This window comes from Pongo pygmaeus, chromosome 18 (genome assembly GCF_028885625.2).
Source record: "Pongo pygmaeus isolate AG05252 chromosome 18, NHGRI_mPonPyg2-v2.0_pri, whole genome shotgun sequence".
Classification (NCBI taxonomy): Eukaryota; Metazoa; Chordata; class Mammalia; order Primates; family Hominidae; genus Pongo; species Pongo pygmaeus.
This window is the reverse complement of record NC_072391.2, coordinates 77,974,613-77,986,635: the sequence shown is the minus strand read 5'-3', so window position 1 is coordinate 77,986,635 and position 12,023 is coordinate 77,974,613. Positions and strand designations below refer to the sequence as shown.

General features: G+C 45.9%; 1 protein-coding gene across 2 annotated transcripts in view; it reads left to right on the top strand.

Annotated features, from left to right (window-relative positions):
- CDYL2 (chromodomain Y like 2) overlaps positions 1–12,023 on the top strand; it is a 217,850-nt gene that overhangs the window by 122,990 nt on the left and 82,837 nt on the right. For both annotated transcript variants that reach the window (XM_054453182.2, XM_054453183.1), the window contains exon 2: positions 2,915–3,506. In XM_054453182.2, coding sequence (XP_054309157.1) covers positions 2,915–3,506 — 592 coding nt within the window. The remainder of the gene's footprint in view (positions 1–2,914; positions 3,507–12,023) is intronic.

The window sequence follows — 12,023 nt, the reverse complement described above, 5'->3', positions numbered from 1 at the left end:
ATCTAAGTAGGTCTACTCTCTCTTCTTCCCAGGGAGGAGTTGACTGTTTTAAGGGGTCATATTCTGAAAGGTGGAGGAACATTCTGTCTTTAGACACCACTAAGGTTTGTGGTCACAGGAGTCTATGCAAGATTACTGTGGAATGCAAACGTACATAGTTGTGTATTTCCCACAACAACCCCAAGAGATAGGCGCTGTTACTTCTTCCTTGCTCTGTGAGTCATCTGAGTCCCAAAGAGGTTTAGTCACTTGCTCAGGAACACATGATAAGAGGCATAGCAAGGGATTTAAAACAGATCGTTTTGTTACAAAGCCCTGTTCTTAAATATTTTACTAATGCCGTTTTGATAAGTGTCATCTATTAATCTATCCATCCATTTATGAACCCACCTCTGTCCCCACCTTTTCATCCATCTCACATCTGTCCATCCATCCATCCATCCAGCCATCCATCCATCCATTCATCTATTCATTTATTTATCCATCTAGTCACCCATACATACATCCTACCATCCATCTATCCATCTATCCATCCAGCCAGCCATCTATTCATTTATTTATACATCTAGTCCCCCATACATCCCACCATCCGTCTATCCATTTATCCATTCATCCATTCATCCACCCACCCACCCACCATCCATCCACCCACCCACCCACCATCCTTCCATCTATCCACCCACGTACTCATCCATTGTGTTGGCTATTTGTCCTCCACTTCATCCTGGGGAATAAATTTCTCCATCCTGGGAAGTGAGCATATATTTTCTAGAGCTGGAGGCTTCCATGAGAATACACCACATCCCTTAGCTCCCAGGAAATATCTGGGCGCTAAGCTGTTCCTAGGTTGTTGTCCTCACAAATGCTGATGTTTCAGGCAATGCCAGGTTGCTTACTCTCTTTCCTCCCTCAGTAAACCTGTAGAGAATTTCTCCCTACAATGTTCACAAAATGAGCAAAGCTGCAGGCTCTTCCAGAAATCCTTGGCGTTCTGAAGCATTATTACAAAGGAATACTCAGTAACCCCATTCCTTAACCCAAAGGTTGGATATTGGATTAGTTAGGCATGATTTTACTTTTTAAAAAATGTTACAAAGTTTGTGTGTTATTTATATCTAAAAATTGTCTAATAAATCTAAAAGACCTCTTCACAGGACATTTAATAAGGAAACAAATTTTGATAGCCAATTTGGATGGAGATAAATCAATTAAGGAAACAATTTAAATTGTCTTTGAAAAGGCAGTATTATAAAGAGGCAGTACGGTCTAGTTATTTGCATATTTATTAAGTGCAAGGCAAAGAAAGTGGTTTAATTATTTTGCATGGCCTCTGTTGTACAAAAGCCATTGATGAGACGATCCCACTTTTCAAAGTTTTTTTACTTTTTAGGATTAAAATTCTAAACATACTAAAATTCAAACACATAAACATAAACAGCCATATAAATTACCCAATGTATTCATTACCCATCTTCAACAATTATCAACTATGACTGTACTCACCTTTGCTCACCTGTTTTATTTTTCTTTTTGTAAGTTTCATAGGCTTATTCGTCACTCGACTTAATTTTATTGGGTCAAAATTCCATCCTAGAAAAGCATATTATATTGACGTTGAAGTAGAATAAACTTTGGAATATAACTGCTTACTTTTTCGTTGAAATTTAGCATTTGGGGGGTATAACATTGGGAATTTTCCACCTTCTTTTAATTGAAAAAGTTTCAAGTCTACAGCAAAGTTGAAAGAATACTAAATGAACCCTCACATACCCTTCAGTTAAATACAACAGTTATTAGCATCGGGACTGGCATTTTCCGAATGTATTTTTCCATGGGATTACATAAAGACAGGGGAGGTTTTCTTGCCTTTGAAGACATGTAGACAGTAGCTTATGGCTTTAGGGCCTGACACATAAAGGTTCAAATCCCACCAGTATCGCCTCCGAGCTGTGCATGGTAGGCGAGTTGCCTTATATGCAATATCTTCATCTATCAAATGGAAAAATAATAGTGGTGTATACCCATGGGGACATGTGAGGTGCATAGTAGGTACTCAGCAAATATGACCTGTCTCTTTGCTTCTTAGCTGTGCCTCTGTGTTGCAGCTAGGGGAGCTGTGTGGGGAGAACTGGACATTTTCAATTCAAGTCCTTTTTGGTCACTATGGAAGATTTTTGCAGTTAAGAGAGTTAGTATGGCCTGGTGAGTAAGAGAATAGGTCTGAGGTGAGAGTGGTTCAAACCGCAGTTCTGCCCTTACCATTCTGGAACTTGGTTAAGTTACTTGGTCTCTCTCAGCCCTCGTTCTCTGACTGTAAATTGGGGATAGAAAAATACTTACTTCATTGAGTTGTTGTCCATGAGAAAATGAGATGGGAGAGTCTATGCCCAGCATTTAGTATAGTGTCTGCCTCATAAGCACCCAGTGAATGTTACTGATCATTGGTATTATTATAAGTAAGGATAAATTGGCATAGTACCTCCCATATAATTGCTCAATAAATGTTACTTATTATAAATAAGGATGAAGAACTCACACCAAATTGGTCTTTAATAGCCTGTGTCTACTTTGCTGCAATGAAAAGAATAAAGATCTCTTGTGAAAGCTTGCAAGGCAATTTCAAATAAAAGTAAGCTTGGATGGACATGTGGCTACCACCAGCTGGGCATGGCATCTAGAGTCATCATGGGAAATGACTGCATGTGCCTTGGGTTCCATACAGTGATGTCATAAAATAAACCAGCCTTCTTGCACCCTCCTGCCAGTGTTGGCTTCTGGCATTGAATGGCTTGTGGCTCACCCCCTGGCTAGCGTAGATGCCTCTATCTCAAAGGCTTTATGCTGTTCTTGTTGCCTGGAACTGAGTTTTTTCCTCCCTCTCTCTGTTTTCTGACCCTCTCATCTTGTATCGCAGGTTGAAAGGATTGTAGACAAGAGGAAGAACAAGAAAGGAAAATGGGAGTATCTTATCCGATGGAAAGGCTACGGGAGCACCGAGGACACGTGGGAGCCGGAGCACCACCTCTTGCACTGTGAGGAGTTTATTGATGAATTCAATGGGCTGCACATGTCCAAGGACAAGAGGATCAAGTCAGGGAAGCAGTCCAGTACCTCCAAGCTGCTGCGTGACAGTCGAGGCCCGTCGGTTGAGAAACTCTCCCACAGACCTTCAGATCCTGGAAAGAGCAAGGGGACCTCCCATAAACGCAAGCGAATTAACCCTCCCCTGGCCAAGCCAAAAAAAGGGTATTCAGGCAAGCCCTCTGCAGGAGGCGACAGGGCCGCCAAGACGGTGTCTTACAGGACTACCCCCAGTGGTTTGCAAATAATGCCCCTGAAAAAGTCGCAGAATGGGATGGAAAATGGGGACACCGGCTCTGAGAAGGATGAGAGGCACTTTGGAAACGGGTCCCATCAGCCTGGCCTGGATTTGAATGATCATGTTGGAGAGCAAGATGTGGGCGAATGTGACGTGAACCACGCCACGCTGGCGGAGAACGGGCTCGGTTTGTAGCTTTTCTTTCTCTTGGGTTTGGCTCTGGCCATGGCGAAAGGGGAGCTCTGCCTGTAGCCTAGGGACATACATAAGACCCCCATCTCCATCCCCGCCTCTTAGCTAGCCAGTAATTCCCCCTTCATCTCTCTCACCTAGAGCTTTGTGGACTCGGTCATAGGCCCATGTTGGTTACAGACCCTCATGCATGTGGGGAGGCTAAGCCTCTGATGCTCCAGCCAAGGTCTGGAATGGGTCCAAAGTTCCAGACTCTACTTCAAGACACCCAAGGCCATGGTAACCCCTCTAGACCCACTTCTCTGAGGGCAGCTCAAGTCCTCACCTCCAGGACCCAAGACACGTGTCCTCAGTGGGCCAGTGCCTCCCAGGGCACGGTGCAGAGCCCTTGCTTGCAGCCTCATCATGCCCGCAGCAGTGTAGCCCAGAGAGATGGGGTCTGGGTTGGGGTCCGTGCCGTCTTCTCAGACACAGTGTGGACTTGGAGTTCACCACGCCAGCGCCTGTGCTGGAGCCTCTTGTCTTTCTGCTGTCTCTAGGTTGGATGATTGGCCTATATTAGGTCCTGTCTTCGTGACAGGCTGCTGTCACAAAACACCTTAGAATGGGTAATTTATGAAAAATGGAAATCTAATTTCTCACAATTCTGGAGGCTAGAAGTCCATGATGAAGGCACCAGCAGATGCCGCATCGGGTGAGGGCCTGTTCCTCTTAGCTGGTGCCTTCTGTGTCCTCACATGATAGAAGGGGCAAGGCAGCACCCATCAGCCTCTTTTATAAGGGCCACTAATCCCATCCACAAGGATGGAGCTCTTATGACTTAATTACCTCCTAAAGGCCCCACGTCTTAATGCTGTGATTGTGTTGTGGCTTAGGTTTCTTCATATGAAATTTGGCGGAACATAAACGTTCAGACTATAGTGGGTCCTAAATGCTGTCTTGACCTCATCCTGCACGAATTCTTTCGGTTGGCACCCTCTTACTCTAACACAGCCTGCATATGTTGTGTTAGGTTATGGAATTCCTCCTTTTTCCAAAGTCTCTGTAGGCAAAATTAAGGAAACAGGAGGTGATGACCCACGTAGTTCACGCTCCCAAACCTGAGATTTCCTGTGTAGTCACATTGCTCCTTACCTGAGTCCTTCATGGCATCAGTCTTTCAGGTTAGCTGCTTGTGCCAGTTATGTGCAGTCCCTCACTTCTCAGACAACTTCGTGTCTACCTGTTGGCGTTTGTCTCTTTGGCTGCCAGAGACCCGAGCCTTGAATGTCCAGAAATCTTACAGGAGTGTGGACAACCATTGCCCAACACGGCTGGGCCATCAGATTCCCTGATGAAACCAGGGTGCATGTGGGGACAGGGATCCTGGGATGCAGGGGGAATGGTTAGAAGGGATCACAGAAGGTTGGGGTGATGAGGCCAACACACTTCAGTGTGACGATGGTAGATTTGGAGTCCAGAATGTGCAGAGCTGGCTCCCCTGCAAGAGCTTGCCATCTTTAGGGACTCTTGCTGAGAAATCTGAGCAATCCGTGTTGAGGCTCCTCTTTCTCCAGAGAGAGGAATTTCACCCAAACAGGATTTACTTAGCATCTTTGCCCTAGACTGACTCATGTTTCCGTCTGGGGATCCCTGACGCTGACGTGACTGTGCCTGTGAACATATGTAAAAGCTGTTTGTTTTAGAAATTCATCTCGGGGAGAAGTGGGCTCGTGTAAATGGGGCTTGGCATAAACACCCGTGTTTGATGTTGCTGTGACGGCTGCTGGCGGTGGCAGAGTTCCCTGTCTCAGGAAAGGTGGCGAGGGGAGCTTTTGTGGCCCTTTGGGTGCAGGGGCAAGGCTCTGGCGGGGTTCCCTGCATTCCAGCTGTTAGTAGCCCCTTGCCCTGCTCATATAGGGCAATCCCAAGAGTAAAGCATGAGGGAGGAAGATTTGCTGACTGTAGCTGACAGTCTGCAGTGTGGAGGAGAGAAGCTGGATTCATAGAGAGGTCTACATGAGGGTGTGCCTCTTGTGCTGTGCAACCTTCTGTGGTGAGGCAGAGTTGCGAGCTCTGTGCTCTTCACCCTTCAGCTTTGCTGATGCCCCCTGGTCCATGATTTGGTGATAAGGCATGGTACCCCACAAGGAGGGCAAACAGGTGAGGGTTAACCTGTTGAGATCCATTGATAGTCCTGTTAGCTCCAAAATGCTATTCTAGACCTTTCTTGTCTCTCTGATCTCTTATCTTCCTCATATTTGCCTGACGTTGTATGTTCTCTACTCCCACTTGAGCCAATGCTGGCCTCTGTTTTGTTCTGTTTTGTCTGTTTCAAAAGGGCCCTTTTGCTTAGTCACATCCCATAGCATTGGTGCCCATAAGGTTAAGGCACTGGTTCTCAGATTCTGCATGTATTAGATTATCTGGCAACTGATGAGAGATGCAGATCCCATGGAGTCTGATTTCCTAAGTCTGGGGTGGAGCCCAGGAGATGGACTTGTTAACAGTCTTCCTGGGTGACTCTACTGCATTTTGAGATGAGCTTTGTGGCCAAATGTCTGGGGGGCGGGACCTTGAAGTTTCACATCAGGTGTCAATTTAATTCAATTCAATACTGATTTTTTGATCACTTCCTAAGAGTTATTCACCATGCTGGGTGCTTGAAGTAGAGTAATGAAGAGATAGGTATGGACTTTTCCCTCTGAAACTTGCCAGGAAGTTGGAATGCCGGCCTCTGGGCCCATGTTGAGAAGGCGCCCGAGGCTGGCTCCATGGAAGGAGTAACACATATTACATACATGTGCATGGCTTCACCATACCCACAATGACATCTTCTGTGGTCACTCGTGTGATAATAGTGCCAGCCACCATCAGCCTTTCACCTTCTAGTCAGAACTAGCTTGTTAGCCAGGTCTGGGGGAACTGGGAAGAGGAAGAGACTGAGAATCCTTGCCTGAGAGAGAAGGAGAATGTTGAAGAGAGTGGTTTGAGGTTCCTGGACAAGACCCAAGACAGGGGATGCTGTGGTTCCAGAATTTTTCAGCAGCAGGCCAGAGGTGTAGTCCAGCAAAACGTGTTTCCATGTGTGTTTTCAGCCAGAGGGAAGCTTCGCTGAAGCCAGTGTTTATGCCCATGTAGCCCTGAATGTCCTCCTTCTACCCTTTTCCCTAACCTCACCTTCCCCGATCTGGACTAAACGATCCAGTCTCCAGGGGCCCAAGGATGAGCGCTGGGGGTTTGCAGCACAAAGGAGGGCTCATCTTAGCCCAGCAGAAGGGGATGGGTGATCCTGGCTGCAGTTGCACAGCATTTGTTTTGGGGGTGGGCTGTTGCTTTTTATATGGTTTTAACTTCTCTTTGGTGAGTTAAGGTTCTGCATACAGAACAGCAACTTATGTAACATGTTACTCATTTACTGCTGACTTCCCTGATCTACTGTGGAACAAATGCTAAATTGGGGCTCCGGCGGGTGGTGTTTTGGTTTCAGACTGCGTTTTTTCCCCAGCAGTGTTTGTGGGGCGTGTGCAGCAGTTCTACACTGCTCTTGATTCTGATTCTTCTCTGGTAATGAGTACTGGCTTTGTGGTCCGGGGCCCATCTGCCTCAGTATCTCTTGGGGAGCTTGTTAAAATGGGCTCTATCCCAATTTAATGAATCAGGATCTCAGGGGGCTGGAGGGGGTGGGTTTTGCACATTAATGCTGAATTGTAACAGCCACAGGTGTATACAGGACCTCCAGCAGATGTGTTTGGTTTTAAGAGATGGTTCATAGATCCATTTGTTGGTAGATCCATCTTTACTCCCTGGATTTGAAGCTTGTGAGAAGGAATGTGATCTGGTCCTTCAAAGTTTTAAAACCTGTCATAGTTTCTCTGCCTTGCTTGCAGTTTCTACCAGGTGTCTCTCTCTCTTTTTTCTAAAACTACATGAGTTTCATCGGTACAGAAAAGCTGGTGGGTTTGCTAACCCTTGCTGTGGTTCTGCCTTGGTGAACTGCTTAGCACTCGTCTAAACAGGCCAAAGCATCGGTGTTCTATGGATTCACATGAGCCTTTACCCTGTGAAACGTCCCTAACTAGGAGCCATCGTTTCTCTTTGAGCCCTAGAATAGCATAAAGACTTGCAGCGTTCTCCAAATTACCAGGAAGGTGATGAGCATCACTGTTGATGCCAGTCTTGGGGCCCCATGTCCACATTTCTCAAAGGACATTTAAGATCCTTTCCTTACGTCTTGATGATTGTTGTCTGCTGCACAGACGTTGCATCTCACACATTGCATGATTCAGTGTTTGCAGAATTATCTCTACCATTGAACGAGTCATCCCACACAACACACACACGCAACATTTGCCATTTTCTCTCCATTGATCTTTTAAAATCATCTCAGCTTTCACTTCTAGAACATTTGTTTATCTCTTCCTACTCACTCTTTCAACATGATTATCATTTTTCCTTTTATTGATTATAATAGAGAACCATGTTTTAAAGGCAGTTGGAAACTAAGCGCAAGCAATGGGAAGTGGCCTATGGCTTTTGAGAATCTAGGGGCTCCCAAACATGGATCCGGCATCAGAATCCCCTGGAGGGCATGTTGAAACACAGACTTTTGGGTGTACCTTCAGCATTCTGATTTAGTAGGTGTAGCGTGGAGCCTGAGAATCTGCACCTCCAGCAGAAGTTCCTAGACGCTGCTGTTGGTCCAGTGAGCCCAGTTTCAGAACTACTGCTCTAGACTAATGAGCTCCAAGATGGTGGAGATGAAAATGCAGATGGTGTTGTGCCTGCCAGGTGGTGGTATTGAGGAAACTTGAAGTGCTTGTGCTCTGCACCTGGAGTTGGCATTCATAAGACTTTGTAAAGGGAAAGTTTGTGAAATGAAAAGCTGTAAGGTTGAAAGTTTTAGAGTATAAGTACTTCCCTGAGATGAGGCCTTGGAGTTTCCGAAGTACCTTGTGTGATCCTCATGGCAGTCCTGAGAGGTAGTTTTTCTACCCATTTTACAGAGGTGGAGACCGAGGTTACAAGTGTCCAGGTTGGGGTTAGGAGAGAAACTCAGGCAACTTGACTGCAAATCTAACTATAGAACTGGCCTCTATACCACGGCCCAGCTGGATTCCAGGCAGTAAAATTTCCCCAAGCCCTGATTACTGACAGAAACATATTGTGACTGGGGAAGGGTCAGGAGTGCTTGGTGGTACAGGATGTACTTCTTTGACACCCTGTTTGTTTATTTATTTATTTATTTTTATTTTTATTTTTATTTTTTTTGAGATGGAGTCTCGCTCTGTCGCCCAGGCTGGAGTGCAGTGGCGCGATCTTGGCTCACTGCAAGCTCCGCCTCCTGGGTTCACGCCATTCTCCTGCCTCAGCCTCCCAAGTAGTTGGGACTACAGGCGCCCGCCACCATGCCCGGCTGATTTTTTGTATTTTTGGTAGAGATGGGGTTTCACCGTGTTGGGCAGGATGGTCTCGATCTCCTGACCTCGTGGTCCTCCTGCCTCGGCCTCCCAAAGTGCTGGGATTCCAGGCGTGAGCCATTGCGCCCGGCCGACACCTCTTTGTTTATTGATAGATGGGTATGGTGCTTCTGAGCCTGAAACGCTGTGACTAACTCCATGCCACTCAATTTGAAAACCTAGATAACATCATCACTTCCACAGAGAAATACAGCTCAACAAAACAGCCTAAAGGAGGGCTGGAAAGCCTGAAGAGAGAAATAACTATTAAAGAAATTGGGCCAGGAGTGGTGGCTCACGCCTGTAATCCCAGCACTTTGGGAGGCTGAGACGGGTGGATAGCTTGAGCCCAGGAGTTCAAGACCAGCCTGGGCAACATGGCGAAACCCTGTCTCTCCAAAAAAATACAAAAATTAGCCAGGTGTGGTGGCACATGCCTATAGTCCCAGCTCCCCAGGGAGCTGAGGTGGAAGGATCACTTGAGCCCAGGAGGTCGAGGCTGCAGTGAGCTGTGTTTGTGCCACTGCACTCCAGCCTGGGCGACAGAGCGAGACTCTGTCTCAAAAAAAAAAAAAAAAAAAACAAAAGAAATTGAATTGGTTGTTAAAAAGTCCTCGGAAGAAGTAAGAAAGGAGGAACACAAAGCCCAGAGGGTTTTGCAGGCAAATCTAAACATTCTAGAATAGATCATCTGACCACACATTCTAGAGCAGATAACCCCTCCCTTATCCAAATGGTTATGGAGAACAGGAAAATGGGAAAATACTCCCAGCTCCTGTGATGAGGTCAGTATGACCTGGATTTCCAAACCAGACAAAGAGAGGAGGAGAAATGCAAATGACAAGTCAATCTCACTTCAGAATGCAGTAGTGAAAGTCCTGAATAACCTTCTGGGCTTATTATAGTTCCCTTGACACTTCCTCAAAACTACGACTGTTTCAGAAACATCTCATTCCTTGCCCTGAACTTGACCCCAGTTCATTGCCTTTAGAATCACCACTGCTTCTCTGGGTGCGGAGCTTTTCCCAGAAGAGGCCCAGGGAAACTGGTTCAGGAAGTCTCTGAGTGTCATTGGCAGTGGCCCCACACTATCTGGTGAACCACTGAGAGGTCAAGAAGGGTGTCCCCGGGGCAGCCTCTTGTCAGCACAGATATCCATGTATCCACTTCCCTGAGCCCAGCTCTTCTTCCTGACACACTTCAAGTACCCACCCCCAGGCCAACACACTTTCACTAACCTTTTCAGTTTTTAAAAGCAGATGATTTTTCCAAATCAGTAACAACAAAAACTGGAGGGTTTTTTAATCTTTGGTCTTTCACAGTGTGGCAAGTAAGGAACGTGTGCTAATGAACTAACTTAAAACCCTTTGATGTGGTGGTGTTAAGACCCTGTCCAACTTGGCCACTACCCTATGCACATGGAAAGTGCCAGGCTGTGATGGGAAATCCGACTCTTTAACCAGGAGCAACTTGACCCATGGCAGATCCAAGGGGAGAATCGATTCTCCCTGCTTGGCTCCTGAATTCTGGATTTGATTTTGGTACCCAGAAGAGGATGATGGAGTCTTGAACACTGTCAAGGTTTAGAAACCAACTAATTACTTTTCCTACCTGCTCAGCTGTCGCTTTCCTCCCTCAATGTCCTTAGGAAAGTCTTAGGCACTATTTGCTCATGGCTATCCATCAGGGGACTTCCAAGAAGGGTGCAGTGGGGGAGTGGAAGCGATCCCCCCAGGAGCAAGCAGTAAGCAAATACAGTGTCTGTAGAGGGTTCCAAAACAATAATAAAACTTCACATACTAATGTCGGTGAAAAGCCACTTTCCCCATTGAGGTGGGCCCCAGGGCCTTCCTCCACCATGACTCCTCACACAAAGCAGCCAGTCTTCATGAATGATGATGATAATGGTGGCAGCGGTGGTGGTGGTGGTGATGGTAGCAATAGTACCTAACATTTCTTGAGTTCCTACTGCAGGCAAAGCCTAGCTGTTTGTATCTGATCTACTAAATGTGATTTAATTTACTCAGTGGTTCTCTGATGTAGCAGTTTAACAACATAGCAACGTAACAGGGTTACCTGGGATTAACCTTGTTTATAGATGGGGAAGCTGAGGCTCAGCAAGGGTAAGACACAGCACTGAGGGGAGGAATTAGGGTGTGCTACTGGGTCTGGTGATGCTGAAGCTGTTGGGGGTCTGTGACCAGTTTTGTAAATGAAGAAAGGTACTTCAGGGATTCAGGTTGAAGCCAACAGACCTTTCCCAGATGCCAAGGGGGTTGTTCTGGCCAACACCCCTGGGTCTGCCTTTGAGGCATCTTCAGTAGTATCAGAGATGCTGGCTTGACATTCCAGGGAGGTGGAACCTCTGGTCCTGGTGATTTTCCTTAGGGCCTTAGATTAAAACACACACACATGTATGCATGTACATACACATGCACATGTTCACATCACACATGTACACATCACACACTCATGCACACATCATATATACACACACACCTGCACATCTATGCATTGTAAAGGGAACTCCCTCAATTGTCAAAGTTTATTTCAATGCTAGAAGAAATGGCAAAAAAGGACAAAGATCTTCACCAACTGATGAATGGATAAACAAAATGTAGTCTTTCTAGATGACGGGTGTTTTTCAGTCATAAAGAGCAATGAATAGTGGACACATGCGGCAACGTGGATGAACCTCAAAACCACATATGATATGATTCCATTTATATCAAATGTCCAGAATAGGTGAATCTGTAGAGACAGAAAGTAGATTAGCGGTTGCCAGGGGCTGAGGGGTGGAGGGAGTGGGGAATGACCGTTAATGGGTACGGCATTTCATTTTGAGCAATGAAAATGTTCTGGAATTAGATTATGGGGACAGTTGCACAACTCTACAAGTCACACTAAAAGTCACTGAATTGTGCACTTTATATGGGTGAATTTTATAGTATGTAAAATAAATCTCAGTAAAGCTGTTTTTGTTTAAAAAAAAAAGGAGAAGAAAAAGAAGCTAGCAAGTAGGATGAAAAATAACAGCTATCATTTCCCTACTGCTTGCCACGTGCAAGGGAGCC